The sequence below is a fragment of the Gopherus evgoodei genome, chromosome 9 (genome assembly GCF_007399415.2).
Source record: "Gopherus evgoodei ecotype Sinaloan lineage chromosome 9, rGopEvg1_v1.p, whole genome shotgun sequence".
Lineage (NCBI taxonomy): Eukaryota > Metazoa > Chordata > Testudines > Testudinidae > Gopherus > Gopherus evgoodei.
The window spans coordinates 56,425,593-56,440,168 of record NC_044330.1 but is presented as its reverse complement, the minus strand read 5'-3'; the positions used below and the strand labels follow the sequence as shown (position 1 = coordinate 56,440,168).

General features: G+C 40.7%; 1 protein-coding gene across 3 annotated transcripts; it reads right to left on the bottom strand.

Annotated features, from left to right (window-relative positions):
• Positions 1-688: 688 nt before the first annotated feature.
• On the bottom strand, positions 689-12,042 carry SMCO1 (single-pass membrane protein with coiled-coil domains 1). 3 transcript variants are annotated; one of them, XM_030574630.1, is made up of 3 exons: positions 11,627-12,042; positions 4,833-4,982; positions 689-1,770 (listed from the first exon to the last, which is right to left on the bottom strand). In XM_030574630.1, exons 1-3 carry the CDS (start codon positions 11,680-11,682, stop codon positions 1,347-1,349), a joined length of 630 nt encoding a protein of 209 aa, XP_030430490.1. In that variant the 5' UTR covers positions 11,683-12,042; the 3' UTR covers positions 689-1,346. The 3 variants fall into 3 exon arrangements, with proteins under 3 accessions (XP_030430490.1, XP_030430491.1, XP_030430492.1); XM_030574631.1 differs by having other exon boundaries at positions 11,509-12,040; XM_030574632.1 differs by having other exon boundaries at positions 11,584-12,040.
• Positions 12,043-14,576: the final 2,534 nt, after the last annotated feature.

Here is a 14,576-nt window from a genome sequence, read left to right as displayed (position 1 = left end):
AAATGCACAAATACAAAATGGAATAATTGGCCAGGGTTAGTGCTGCTGAAGAGGATCTGAGGGTTATAGCAGCAAAGAGTCCTGTGGCACCTTACAGACTAACAGACGTATTGGAGCATGAGCTTTCGTGGGTGAATACCGACTTCATCAGATGCTTTTACAGATCCAGACTAACACGGCTACCCCTCTGAGGGTTATAGTGGATCATAAATTGAATATGAGTCAGAAGTGTGATGAAGTTGCAAAAAGGACTAATATCAGTCTGGGGTCTATTAACAGGAGTATCATATATGAAACATAGGAGGTAATTGTCCTATTCTAGTCAGCACTGGTGAAGCCTCAGCTGGAGTAGTGTATCCAATTCTGAGTGTCACTTCAGAAAAGATAGGGATAAACTGGTGTGAGTCCAGAGGTGAGCCACAAAAATAAGAAGTTTTGAAAACCTGACCTATGAGGAAAGGTTAAAAAAACTGCACAAGTGTAATCTTGAGAAAAGACTGAGGGGGACCTGGTAAATCTTTAACTGCATTAAGTGCTGTTGTAAAGAGGATGGTGATCAATTGTTCTGCATCTCTGCTGAAGGTAGGACAAGAACTAATAGGCTTAATCTGCAGCAAAGGAGATTTTAAATTAGATATTAGGAAAAACTTTCTAGAGTAGTTCAATTCTGGAATAGGCTTTTAAGGGAGACCGTGGAGTCCCCATCATTGGAGGTTAAGTACAGGTTGGACAGACACCTGTTAGGGATGGTCGAAAGTAGGTTTAGTCCTGCCTCAGGATAGTGGACTGGTCTTGATGACTTCATGAGATTCCTTCCAGTTCTATATTCCTAGAATTCTGTGAAAATACTGATTTTCCGCAGAGCAGTACACAGATTAAAGGTAAACCAAGGAGTTTTATTATAAGAAATTAGTGTTTGTTTCATACTACAGTTTACAGCTTTCATAGACATGCAATGAGAATACAAAGTAGAGCAAAGCAGATTTTATGATGGAAAATGTTGGCATTTGAACTCTTCAGCATTATGCAAGTGTCAAAATATTTTAGCTAAGAGACAGAAGAATCTTTCTGTCCCTCCCAGCAGCCTCTGGCTACACATTTGCATGTACATACTGAGCTTGTATATGATGGTGATGACTGCTGTATTGATTCTGGGAATCTGCCTGGCTTTTCAGACTCATGATACACATTGGTGTGTCATGGTTCAGAGCGTTTGTACATATGGATCTGTGTGTTGATATACACACGCATGAGTATGTAATTGCATGTTTATGTAGGAACCAGTTTAGATTGTAAGCTTGTTTATCCTAAGTGGGTGAGGGAGTTTAAGAAATCTGCCACATAGGTTATTTTTGGACAAGGGTTGCTATCTTTTTTGGATCCGTCTGTGCTCTGCGAGTCTCTACCACCTGGACAGCACACAGCAGGCTCTGTCGAAGGATCTGGTTCTTCACCACCTTGGTTATCATCATGCTGATATCACTGGTGTACATTTGCCTCTGGTTAGCTGGGTAATACTGTGCTTCAGACCAATGTATGATGAAAAAGGTGCATAGAGCTAAGACATCTCCTTCTTGCATCCCCAGCATCTCCAGCACTGCTTCCCACACCAGTCTAATTCTCTGGTTCTTGCCTTTGCGCCTCATGACAGAGGCTAAGGTGGGGAGGCCTCCCGCCAGATCTGGCAGCTCTGCTCTGACACAGGAATGCAAGCAGCAAAGCATTTCACTGACATAGCTGTAGAAAAGATTTATCTCCACTGAAGTGAACCTGCCACAGAGATGGAGACAGAAATCACTTCTCAGACAAAAATACTTCCCACATACCTCAGTTCATTCCCATTTAATTAATAAGTGGAGAATTCTGGTGGTCTGTAACCCCAGCAAGCCCTGGTAATGCAGCCATCACATCACAGTAAACCTTCTACTTAAAAGGCAACCACACAGTTGTCATTTTCGTGTCTGAAGGGGCTTATAATGTAGGTGATCTTGAATTTGAATGAAAAAGTGGATAGAATTTCCATTTCCTTGAAGTCATTGTTAAGGTCAATTTCAGGGATTACTAGTTAATTTTTCCCAATGTACTTTTTATAGCCTTTTACAGTTTGACTAAGAATCCTATTGCATCTAAGAAAAGAAAGAAAGAAAAGATATAAAGCTCCTGACCTGAGTTTAATTATTCAGCTGAGTCTAAGAATTAGTTGGTTGAAGGCAGCCTTTTGAAACAGATTCTGCTGCTGCAGCTGAGCTCCGACCAGATCAGTAACCACAATAAATGTCAGGTTTCAAAGTAGCAGCCGTGTTAGTCTGCATTTGCAAAATGAACAGAAGTACTTGTGGCACCTTAGAGACTAACAGATTTATTTCAGCATAAGCTTTCGTGTTCCAGTCTATGCATCTGAAGTGAGCTGTAGCCCCCAAAAGCTTATGCTGAAATAAATCTGTTAGTCTCTAAGGTGCCACAAGTACTCCTGTTCTTTTTGCACAATAAATGTGTATACCTTAGATGTTTAGTGTACCTTTTCTAGAGTATACCTTAGACAATTTCCCTCTAGGCTTCCTGGAGGAAAAATACAAAAAAGAGTTTAAAAAGAAATAAAAGATTGTTTTGCACTTGTTCAGATCAGTGTTATTGCACAAGTGTTTTCATAGAATCATAGGACTGGAAGGGACCTTGAGAAGTCATCTAGTCCAGTCCCCTGCACTCATGGCAGGACTAAGTATTATCTAGACCATCCCTGACAGGTGTTTGTCTAACCTGCTCTTAAAAATCTCCAATGATGGAGATTCCATAACCTCCTTAGGCAATTTATTCCAGCATTTAGCCACCTTGAGAGACAGGGAGTTTTTCCTAATGTCCACTCTAAACCTCCCTTGATGCAATTTAAGCCCATTGCTTCTTAACCTCTGAGGATAGGACAAGAAGAACAATTTTTCTCCTCCTCCTTGTAACAACCTTTTATGTACTTGAAAACTCATATCATGTCCCCTCTCAGTCTTCTCTTTTCCAGACTAAACAAACCCAATTTTTTCAATCTTCCCTCATCGGTCATGTTTTCTAGACCTTTAATCATTTTTATTGCTCTTCTTTGGACTTCCTCCAATTTGTCCACATCTTTCCTGAAATGTGGCACCCAGAAATGGACACAACACTCCAGCTGAGGGGCCATGCAGGGAAGAGGAAGTCCTCTCTCTCCCCAGCTGGCCAGGACTAGCAGCTCCTAGCAGCATGCGGAGATCAGACTCACCTCCACCCGGCAGGAGCCTCCTCTGACTACAGGAAGCTCTGTGGCTGCTGCCTTCACAGCCCAGCTTTGCAGAGAGTGCAGAAGTGGAAGTGGTAATTCTGCCACCTCCCTACAACAGCTTTGCGGACCCCACAACCCCACTTTGGGTCAGGATCTTCATCATTACCACACTGTGAAATTTCATATGTAATCTGAAATTGTGAAGTTGACCAATTTTAAAACTCTGGCTGCTAAATTGACCCAAAATGGGCTGTGAATTTGGTAGGGTCCTACATATGTTCTATTAAACTTAATACCACAACACCTAGAAGAAAAGAAAAAACATAGTATTTTGGGGACTATTCTGGTTTTATTTGGGTTTTTAGTTGATGTTCAGCTCCTAGAGTAGTAGATAGTTTTATTTAGGTTTCTGCAGTATCAGAATCATACACCCAGTTTACTGATGGATAAATTGAGGCGCAGAGAGGTTAAATGACTTGCCAAGGTCACACAGCAAACCAATGGCTGTCCAGTGTTCTCACTCAGCTCCAGTTCCTGTTCTAACTAAAGGCACCAACTAAGGGGGAGAAGCTTAAGGGACACTCCTCCTAAAGGGAGTGGAAAGTTCTGAAAAGGATGTAGAAGCTAATATTTTTTGTTGTACTTGATTTTTCTCCAGCAGAGCTATCCTTTTCAACTAAAATCATTAGGTTCAAGTATGTGTTTTATGAAGTGCTATTTCTTTTTGTTGCAGTTATTGATATTAATGTGATATGCCTCCATCTAAGCAATTTGCATTCGTTTTTAAATGCAAATAATTTATTTAGGCCAAAATTTTCAAAAGTGGGGGACCCAAATGTGAGCTCTGAAATCCATATTTAGACCCCAGTTCAGCAGAGGCTTAAGCATGAGTGTAATTTTACTCAAAAGTAGTCCCACTGAGTTCAGTGAGACTACTTATGTGCCTATAGTTACACACCTGTAAGTTTTCATAGGATCAAGTCAGAGGTACCTAAATAGTCTGTTTTTCAAAGCACTGTGCACTTACAGCTGCCACTGCTTTCCATGGGAACTGTGAGTAGTTCAGGATCTTTAAAAAAAAGCCTGTTATTTAGATGTCTAAATATGGTTATGGGACCCTAACTTCAGGCACCAAAATGTGAAAGATTCGGCCTTATTTGCTAGCAGAACAAAACCAGGGCATTAATAAGATTCTGATTTTTACTGCTTATAGTATGACACGGTTATCTGAAAGGTTTTGAAAGAGCATTTGGTGTCTCTGGTATTCTTAGAAATGGTGTAGGGTTTTTAAAGGTATAATAATATTTAGTGCATATTTAAAATTTCTTTAGAAGTTTTTTCACTTGGAATGGAATTTGCTTTGCATTTGCTGAGATCAACAAACTGTATTCGCTTGTGGTAAAAGGCAATTCAAAGCCACAGCCCTGGATATAGAAAGAAAGTTGTATTCTTTTCACTCAGTGTAGCCTAAACCCCATTCATCTTCACCTGCACATATAGAATGTTACACAAGTTTCTCAATTCTCTAATCTCCCAGCTGATGCATGGAGGGGAAACTGAGCTGTTTTTTCCTTCTGTGGCTCACCTGTCCTCCAGCAAGTATATCCACATCTCATCCTCGCCCATCAGCTTCTCCAGAGCTTTATCCTGAAACTGCAGCTTCTGAGTCAGTTTCTCCATGGCAGAGTTTAGCTCTTTGAACTGTCTCTCCACGTTCTGCAGCCTGTTTTCCACCCTGTGGAATATAAGAACCAGAGTCATTATTAGAATCAGCATATCTGAACTTCTGCACTGAAAGAGAGCTCCACTTCTGCTGCATTATGGCTAACTTCAGATCCAGTTTAAGTTCCTCCATTTTACTTGGAAGTCATTCTGACTCCTTTTGAAGGTGTTTACCAGTTGAGCTCCAGTTGCTTGATGTAGTCTGGGTACCTTTAGAAGTAGTCATCACATAGTCTTCTTCAAGGTTATGTGAATTAATGTATCAAACACCCTCATTCTTATCATAAGAGATTAAATGTCTACTAATAGTGACCTATCAAGCTCAGTCTAATCTCATTGAGGGTTTCATTTTAGGACCCAAATTAATCCTACATAACACTTAAATCAGCCCTGTATAAAACCTACCACAAAAATATAATAATAGCTAATACTTCAATAATACTAGACTTAAAACCAGCCTTTTTCTTGCCTCCCTCAGTACCATGGCTGGTGACTTACTACTAACTCTCCCTACATAGGTGCTAGAACTAGGGTGCTACTACACCCCCTGGCTTAAAATGGTTTCCATCATATACATGGTTTATAAGGTGGTTCTATGGCTCTCAGCACTCCTGTCTCCCTATTGCAATGTTTTCTTTTTATAGGAACTTTTTTCCCAGCATGCTTTTCTAGAGATGGCTCTTTAAATATGGCAGACCCAAGTAGCTGCAGCACAAAAAAGGCTATTTTGTAACTGGTAGCTGTATTGGTCTCTCTTCCAGCTAGTAAGTACTAGTTATGTTTTTCCTTCTGATTTCTAAGAAAGTGCTATATTTTCATATTTCCTATGAATAATATAACTAAATGAGATATCTTGATTTTGAAGTGTTTCCATGTGCTCTCTGTCAGAAAGTTTATATTATGAGGTGCTATTGTGTTGAACTTATGTCAAAACAGAGGAGGCAGAGAGCATGCTTTATACTCATTTGCTGCTGTTCTATAGATGTAAAAGAGTGGAATATGCTGGTCACCATCCATTTTGAGAGTGTTCCTCAAGAATAATTTAGCTTAACTAAGATCCCAATGAAATTGTTCTCCTGATGTGCAACTTTTGGGTCTTTCTAGGATCTTGAAGCTGTTGAAACACTTTAGACTGAAAGTGTTTTTGCCTAGGTTTCATACAGATAACAAGGGATCCTGCAATTGGCCAAGTATTGCTTCATTAGAAGTTCAGTTAACCTTGATGTATTTTTTTTAATGGAATGAACTTCAGGCATCTTGAAAAACTCTATGGCAACTAACAGCTATTGAATTGCAAGACTCTGTTCCACAGCAGTGTGGTCCCAGGGTATTCTTACTACTGTTTTATTTGTTTTGCGATAATGCTGAGGAGCCCAAGTCATGGACCAGGACCCTATTATGCGAGGCCCTGTATAAACACAGAATGAAAAGACCGGACCTGCTCCAAACAGTTTGAGATCTGTTGCATTTGGTGAGCTCCCTAGACTAAAAGTATAATTCTTTGCCTTACAAATATTACATTTCCTGGTCTATTTTTTCATCTTTGTCTGATGTTTTTGAAATGCCAAACTATCCAGTAATTTTCAGGTCATAGGATAATCTGTCTCTTTTCATTTTAGATCGTAGGAACAGTGGATACTCAAACCTATTAATAGCTGATTTCCACCCCCTTTTTTTTCCTGTAATATATAATGAGAATTTTTTTGGCAACTTACTTCAAATAACATTTCGCATAACCATGCTTACATCTCATTTTACTCCCTTGAGAATATTCATAAGTCTAAACATTTCATATAAATGTTTGCCAAAAGGGAATTTTAGGCCAGTAAGAAGATTTGTTTAATCACAAAGAAAATGTATTTAATGAGAAAATGAAATTCATGTTGGGCAGAAATAGAATTAGCTTACAAAGGTCAGTGTAACTCATTTCAGTACTGTGGATCTTTGTCTCCTTCTAGTGGCTGGTTATCACACTTATTTCTTAATGTAATGGTCAGTACATCAGCTCCAGTAGTACAGGCCCATGCTATTAGCAGTGAAGGTTCAAGAGTTCAAACCCTACTATTTATATGAAGGTATCAGAGAACAGGAACAATACTATGATTTAAGTGATTAGTCACTTAAATCAAACAGATTGGATACTCAAAGGAATATATGTCAGCAAACACTTTGTGTCAAGGAGTCACCGGGTCAATGCTCTGGAACTACTCCATATGAAGCCAGTCAGGACTCTGGGGGAGCCTCCTCTTTCTGAACATAATGTCTCCAGGGCAAGAAGCTTACACAGCTTCGACCTTCCTGGGTCTGACCTTGGAGCATTCAGCATCCCTTTCCACAGCGAGTCTGCCCAGGCGGGGCTCCTGGAGAAGCCAGAGGGCCCTGCATCCCAACTCCGCAGTCAGACGTGACTCTCAGCCAGCCGGTAAAACAGAAGGTTTATTAGGTGACAGGAACACAGCGTAGGACAGAACTTGTTAGAACAGAAATCAGAGACTTTCAGCCAAGTGCATCTTGAGGGGGAAGGAAACCCAGAGCAAGGGCTCTGGTCCTCCCCCTGAATCCCAAGCCAGCCGGAGACTGACTCACTTACAGCTGTCTGGCCCCTGCCCTTCCCATTGCTCCTCCTTCAGCATTTGTCTCGCTTCCTGGGCCAAGTGTCACCTGGCCGCATCCCCCTCCTGGGTCTCAGGTTACGAACGGGCGGCTATAGCATCAGTGCAGGCAGCTGGAGCAACCTCCGCAAGTCACACCCCTTTATTCCCACCACCTAGACATTGGTGCAATACATAGGGAAACTGAGGTACACACAGCATTCATGCAAAACGGTAAGGCTCACATAGAACATAACAAAGGAAAATCCCCACTTTGTCACACTTTGTCAACAATCTACAGCCTGAAACTTATTTAGGTAACATTTGTTGGAAAACATGAGCAAACATATTTGTAAGAGTCAGTTTGTGGACAAGTCAGAGATAAAGGCTGAGTGAATTACGCATCACAGATTGTAATGGCTCATTGATCGAGTTGGGTGAATGAAGATTCATAGTTTGTTTTCACAAACTTTCTTCTACATAAATGGTGAAAATGGCCAATAGATTTAATTATTGATGAAGATGGGTCACCACTGATGCAATAATTTCTCTGTTGCCTTTAATATCTATAATGTTGCTTTAATATTCCTTGGCTTTTCCAGCCATTTTTGTTCTTGGGAGAAACAGCTCCCAGCCTTTAAGCTACTTATAGATGTATTAAACCACCTTCAAGCCAAAACTGAAACATTCACAAGCGTCCGCTCTGAAAACGCCAATTCATACGGCAGTGATCACTTGAAATTATGAAGTGGTTTCACAATATACATGGAAATGACCATTCATTAATAAGAGCAAACCCCAGGAAAATTTTGCATCTTGAATCTTTGGGGAATAGATCAGCTCTCACATTGCCCCAATATTCACTTTGCCAATGAAAATGTATTCCCTACTCATCAAAGGATGATGGTAGGTTATCTGACTTTTTAAATAGCTCACATTTCTTTGGGTTCCATTTAAAAAATAAGCATTATTACACTTACACAAACTGATGCACTTACAAATGTAGGCAAACATCAGGATGGCATCCACAGAGCAAACAGGAGAGAAGTCCATTAGTGGCTATTAGAATGGGTAAGGAATGGTGTCCCTAGCCTCTGTTTGTCAGAGGGTGGAGATGGCTGTCAGGAGAGAGATCACTTGATCATTACCTGTTAGGTTCACTCCCTCTGGGACACCTGGCATTGGTTACTTCAGTAGACAGGATACTGGGCTGGGTGGACCCAGTATGGCCATTCTTCTGTTCTTAATGTAGGGCAGGGTGGTCCTGTGTTTAAGAGACAGGGCTGGCAGTCAGGAAAACTTGATTTTATTACCAGCTGTGTCGCTGAACCTCTGTGATTTTGGGCAAATAAATTAACTTTGTGCCCATTTTTAATGTAAAATGGGAGTAGTTATATTTCCTAATTTCACTGGGGGCTTATGTGAATGTATTAATAATTGCGAGGCATTCAGATTATAGACTGATGAGTTTCTTTACTTTTTAAAAGTGGTAACCAATGAGGTTACTACTAAATTAATACCACCTCATGTCAATCTTGTTCTGTACAAGCACAAAACAAATCCTGATCCTTTATAAGAGAGCTTTTAAAACCTTCCTGCTGCTCTTCCTGTAAATATACAGCACTGCACTTAGAACACATCCAGTAAAAACAGAGCTCACATTCTTATGAAGGTTATTGAACACTATATAAAAAAAAAGAGGCTTTTTAAAAATACGTTATTTAATGCTCATGGCTTTTCTTTCTCTGAGTTTAGATCCTTTCCAGAAAAGCAGACACCCTCATTCTTATTACTTTAAGAGCTAAGCTATTAAATGTTCATATTCCAGGTCATCATTGTCACATACTCATGTATAACACTATGTCCCACACACCATCTCATCCTATTTTCATGACATCAACCATACACTTATATCTTTCCTTTGCTTGCTCCTCACTCAAGACCTCAATTCTCCACAGGCTTCTAATCACCTGTCACTTTTACTGTAATAGATATTATTCACAGAACCATGGAACATCAGAATTTCCATACCAGTCAGACCTATAATCCAGTGTCTTGTCTCCAGTAGTGATTGATACCATGTTTCAGAAGAAGGGCAAAATTCCCCATAATGAACAGTGGCAGAATACCCCACTCTAAGGAAAAGTATCTTACCAACCCCATTATCTAGTGGCTGGTTTATGCCCTGAAGCATGAGGGTTCATAGCTCTGCATAAATATAAATGAGGTAAATAATTCCTAACCTTGTAAAGAGTCATTCCCACAACTCACAGCAGATCCTTACACTTTCTACTGAAAACTTACTTGCTCTTCTCTTTCCACATCATTCTGTCTGTCTCTCTCAGCATGCATATTTCTCTTTATAGAATATGTATGTTAAGACCCACGGTCCTCAGTCCTGTTCTTAGATATACAGGGGCATGCTGCCTTTTCGCTAATTTGTTACAGCTGATTTAATAGTACAGTCAGTGATCTTGTGTAGCAGGAAGATTGAAGCACTAGTTACAGCACTAGTTAAATCAGAGAAACTTGAGAGCTCATGCTGTATAATCCAATTTTGCCAGTAGTAGTGGCCACTGTATTCTGTTCCTTTTGTTACCTCTTCCTCCCAACCCAACTCCACCTATATATGTGTGTTCATGCACTTGTGTCCTGACACGTAGACAGTCTTTTTTTCCCCAGAGATCTGACAATCTTCTTTGTTAATTGTCTCTATAGTGTCTAGCACAGTGGGGCATTGATCTTTGGGGTTCCTTTCCTAGGCACTTCCATAATATAAATAATGTGCATACAAATATGCAGATGTTGGGATATTAGAAATGTTAATTGAAATACTGCATCCCAGCTGCAATAATATATTTGTTTTACAGCAGCCACTTTTACTACCATAATATTTATTTAAGCAGACACCAGCTTTACACATACTCAAGCCTCCCTTGTTAGATAACATTTGCACAATAATGTCAGACCTAGGATTCCTGTATATATACTTTTTAGTTAAAAGGGACTATATTTTACCCATCTCTAGTAATTATAGGAGCATTTTCAAATCTTTTGCTTTCCTTCCCCTTTAATTTTAATATGAACTGTTAACTATTTAAATTAGAAAAATAGTCTGCAAATTAAAGAAAGTGGTTCAATGTGACCAGGCAATTGATGAGAGACAATATGAAGTAGAGTTTCCTCTGTGAGCTGCCTTCCTTCCTTGTCTTTTGAATCCACTGGGTTCTGAGCTCTTTGCTTCTAACCCAGGGGTCGGCAACCTTTCAGAAGTGGTCTTCATTTATTCACTCTAAGGTTCTGCGTGCTAGTAATACATTTTAACGTTTTTGGAAGGTCTCTTTCTATAAGTCTATAATATAAAACTAAACTAAACTATTGTTGTATGTAAAGGAAATAAGGTTTTAAAAATGTTCAAGAAGCTTCATTTAAAATTAAATTAAAATGCAGAGCCCCCCGGATTGGTGGCCAGGACCTGGGCAGTGCAAGTGCCACTGAAAATCAGCTCACATGCTGCCTTCAGCACACATGCCATAGGTTGCCTACCCCTGTTCTAACCCATCCTGGGCCCGGGCTCACCTAAAAACACTTGTTCAGAACTGGACCTTATCAGAACATTAGCATATGATTGAATATGGAAACATTAGAATTTCCTGCTGGCCCATAATCAAATTGCAACTTTTAATAAGAGATTATTTATGATTGGGGGTCAAGTGGTTGCATTCAGGCTGATGGCAAAGCACTTGTGCACCCAGGCCACAGAGTTAAATGCCTGCGAACTATACGAAGGCTTGTTCACAAAACAGATGGTTGATTGTTTTCAGAGATAAAGGAGAAACAAGGAGACTCCTTGTGATCTGAGACCCATCACCTCTAAGTTCATGTTTTACCCCCTCTATTTCCCATAAAGAATTAAGAAACAAGTACAGCCTCATCTAATATACAGACCTGTCATTCTAGTAGTTTAGTTTCTTCCCTTGCCCCATCTTGCTATAGCCCCTTCCCAGCACAATGGAGCCTTGCCTTGTTCCTCCTTGTAGTACTAACACACATAGTCCTTTGTGACCTGTTTAATGTCTGGTTCAGGGAGTGCAGAGATATGGCCTCTTTGGTCATCCTCATGGGGAACAAGAAGAGAAGAAATGCAATTTTAATAGGCTTGAATCTTCTCTCGTGGGCAGTCAGCAACAGCACGGACAGGAGATCTGACTTCTGCTAAAGGTCACTTTGCACTGAGGGCTTTTTATAGCCAGTACATCCAAATATAGTTCAGAAACACACAAACATATGTCCACAAACATGTTACTTAATGAATTTGGTGCAGCTCCTCAAACACAAACACCCCACTTGTCTGTCTTCTTATATGAATTACTCTTATTTAAAGGTGATCTGAAAAGGGGCTTGCTCCCTGTTCAGCTTCTTCCTGATGTATTATTTGTATTATTGTAGCATTTATGGACGAGAACTCCATTGTGCTAGCTGGTGTACAAACAGAACAAAAATACCTGGCTTTTATATAGACAAGGTGGGTGAGGTAATGTCTTTTATTGGACCAGCTTCTGTTGGCAAAGAGACAAGCTTGTCTTTTGCCAATAGAAGTTGATCCAATAATAGGTATTACCTCACCCACCTTGTCTCTCTAATATCCTGGGACATAGCTACACCACCACTGCAAATTGCTTTTTATATAGTGCTTTTCATATATAGCTCTGGAAGTGCTTTCAAAGGTGGTGTGATCAGCATCAGTTATATATGGGGGAACTGAGGCACAGAACAATGTCCCCAAGGTCACTTAGCAGGCCAGTGGCAGTGCCAGGAATAGCACTCAGGTTCCAGTGCTGTATCCACTAGACCACACTGCCCCCAAAGAGCTTACAATCTATGTATTAGACAAGACACAACAAATGGGGAAATACGAGACAGTATAGGTCAGCATAATAGGCAGAGTCTCAACATATCAGCAGTCTAACTGCTGTCACGTTTTCTGTAGGCTCCATGACAAAAGGGAATCTGACACAGATTTGGAGGATAAGAGATTTGTAGACGTTTACAGGGAGCTTCTCCCAAGTGTGAGGCATAGCATAGGAGAAAACACAAAGGAGCTTTTTAGAAAATGAGACGGGTGGACAACAGAGGCTGGCATCATTGGGCAGCTGGGGATGGGTGTAGAAAGAAGGCCTGAAATGTATTTACAAAACAAAGTGTGGCTTTACATCAAAAATGCACATACTACCTAGCTTGGAAAACTGACGACTGGATATCTAGTGAAATTTGACATCACAAGAATCAAAGGTTTATTACTGCACTAGTTTAACGTGAGTTGATTGCCAACCAACTTGTTAGCTAACATGTTTGTCCATGCTACTCTGGACACTACAAACATTCAAGTGCTAGCAGACTAGCATCACTCTATCTGAAAAGAAAAAAAATGTGACTTTTTATAATTTTTGATTAATCTCTGGCTCTCCTTTTCATCCTCAAACTGGAGGCTGGGCCCTACTATACCTGTCCCGCCAATGAACTGTAGTGGTGCAGAGAGATAGGAGGAGCCAGCATGGGGCTGGGTGAGTAAAGAGCCAGAAATGAACACAAATTGCTAGCCCTAACACTGTGCACCATTTCTTGTTCTTTTTCCTTCTCTCCTACCTGACTTTCAATAACAATGTCATTTTCTTTCAGTTTTTCTCCCTTTTATTTAGTTACCTCTTGTCTCTCCTCATACGACTTTCCTACTCCCCACCTTATTTCTTGTTCCCCCTATTCCCACAGCTTCCTGCACTACTATGAGGGACTTTAACTCTATTTTTTGAAGTGGTGAGACACCTCCTAATTGTTAAAAAGTTAATTCCAGAAGTGTGTTGACTTTTTGCTCAGAATATGAGGATCACAAAGATGACAGCAGCACAAAGATTGCCACTGCGATAGAGATGATACCCTTAAATCTTGAAATGCACATCTGACAGTAGGCATTACTTCATTGTCACCATGGAAATGTTTGAATACTAAATATTCAAAAGCAGAGGATAAAAAAACAAGATAAAGCATATACAATTGTAAGGAATCTTTTAGGCCATGTCTACATCTAAAATTTTGCAGCGCTGGTTGTTACAGCTGTATTAGTACAGCTGTATAGGGCCAGCGCTGCAGAGTGGCCACACTTACAGCAACCAGCGCTGCAAGTGGTGTTAGATGTGGCCACACTGCAGCGCTGTTGGGCGGCTTCAAGGGGGGTTCGGGGAACGCGAGAGCAAACCGGGAAAGGAGACCAGCTTCGCCGCGGTTTGCTCTCGCGTTCCCGGAGCCACCCAGCAAACCGCAGGGAAGGAGACCTGCTTGCTCGGGGTTCCGGGAACGAGAGCAAACCGGGAAAGGAGACCAGCTTGCTCGGGGTTCCGGGAACGAGAGAGCAAACCGGGAAAGGAGACCAGCTTGATTACCAGAGGCTTCCTCCTTCCACGGAGGTCAAGAAAAGCGCTGGTAAGTGTCTACATTGGATTACCAGTGCTGGATCACCAGCGCTGGATCCTCAGCTGCCCTCTATAACACTGATAGATATGCACAGCTGTTTGCTTCCCCAGGTATTAATCACTTGCACTTAATAAAATCACTTTTGTTTATGAGTAAGCATAAAACATAGGATTTAAGTGATTTCAAGCAATAACAGACAGAAAGTAACAGGTTTCAGAGTAGCAGCTGTGTTAGTCTGTATCCACAAAAAGAACAGGAGTATTTGTGGCACCTTAGAGACTAATAAATTTATTTGAGCATAAGCTTTCATGGGCTACAGCCCACTTCTTACCAAGCAAAATAAAGCAAAACATGCACATCTAAGCCATTACATTAAGAAATTGAATACAGGTAGTATCTCACCCTCAGAGATGTTCCAATACGCTTCTTTCACAGACTAGACTACTTCCTAGTCTGGGCCCAATCCTTTCCCCAGCACAATTCTTGTTAGTTCCAGCTCAGGTGGTAACAAAGGGGATTTCTCATGACTGCAGCCCCCTTTTATGGCT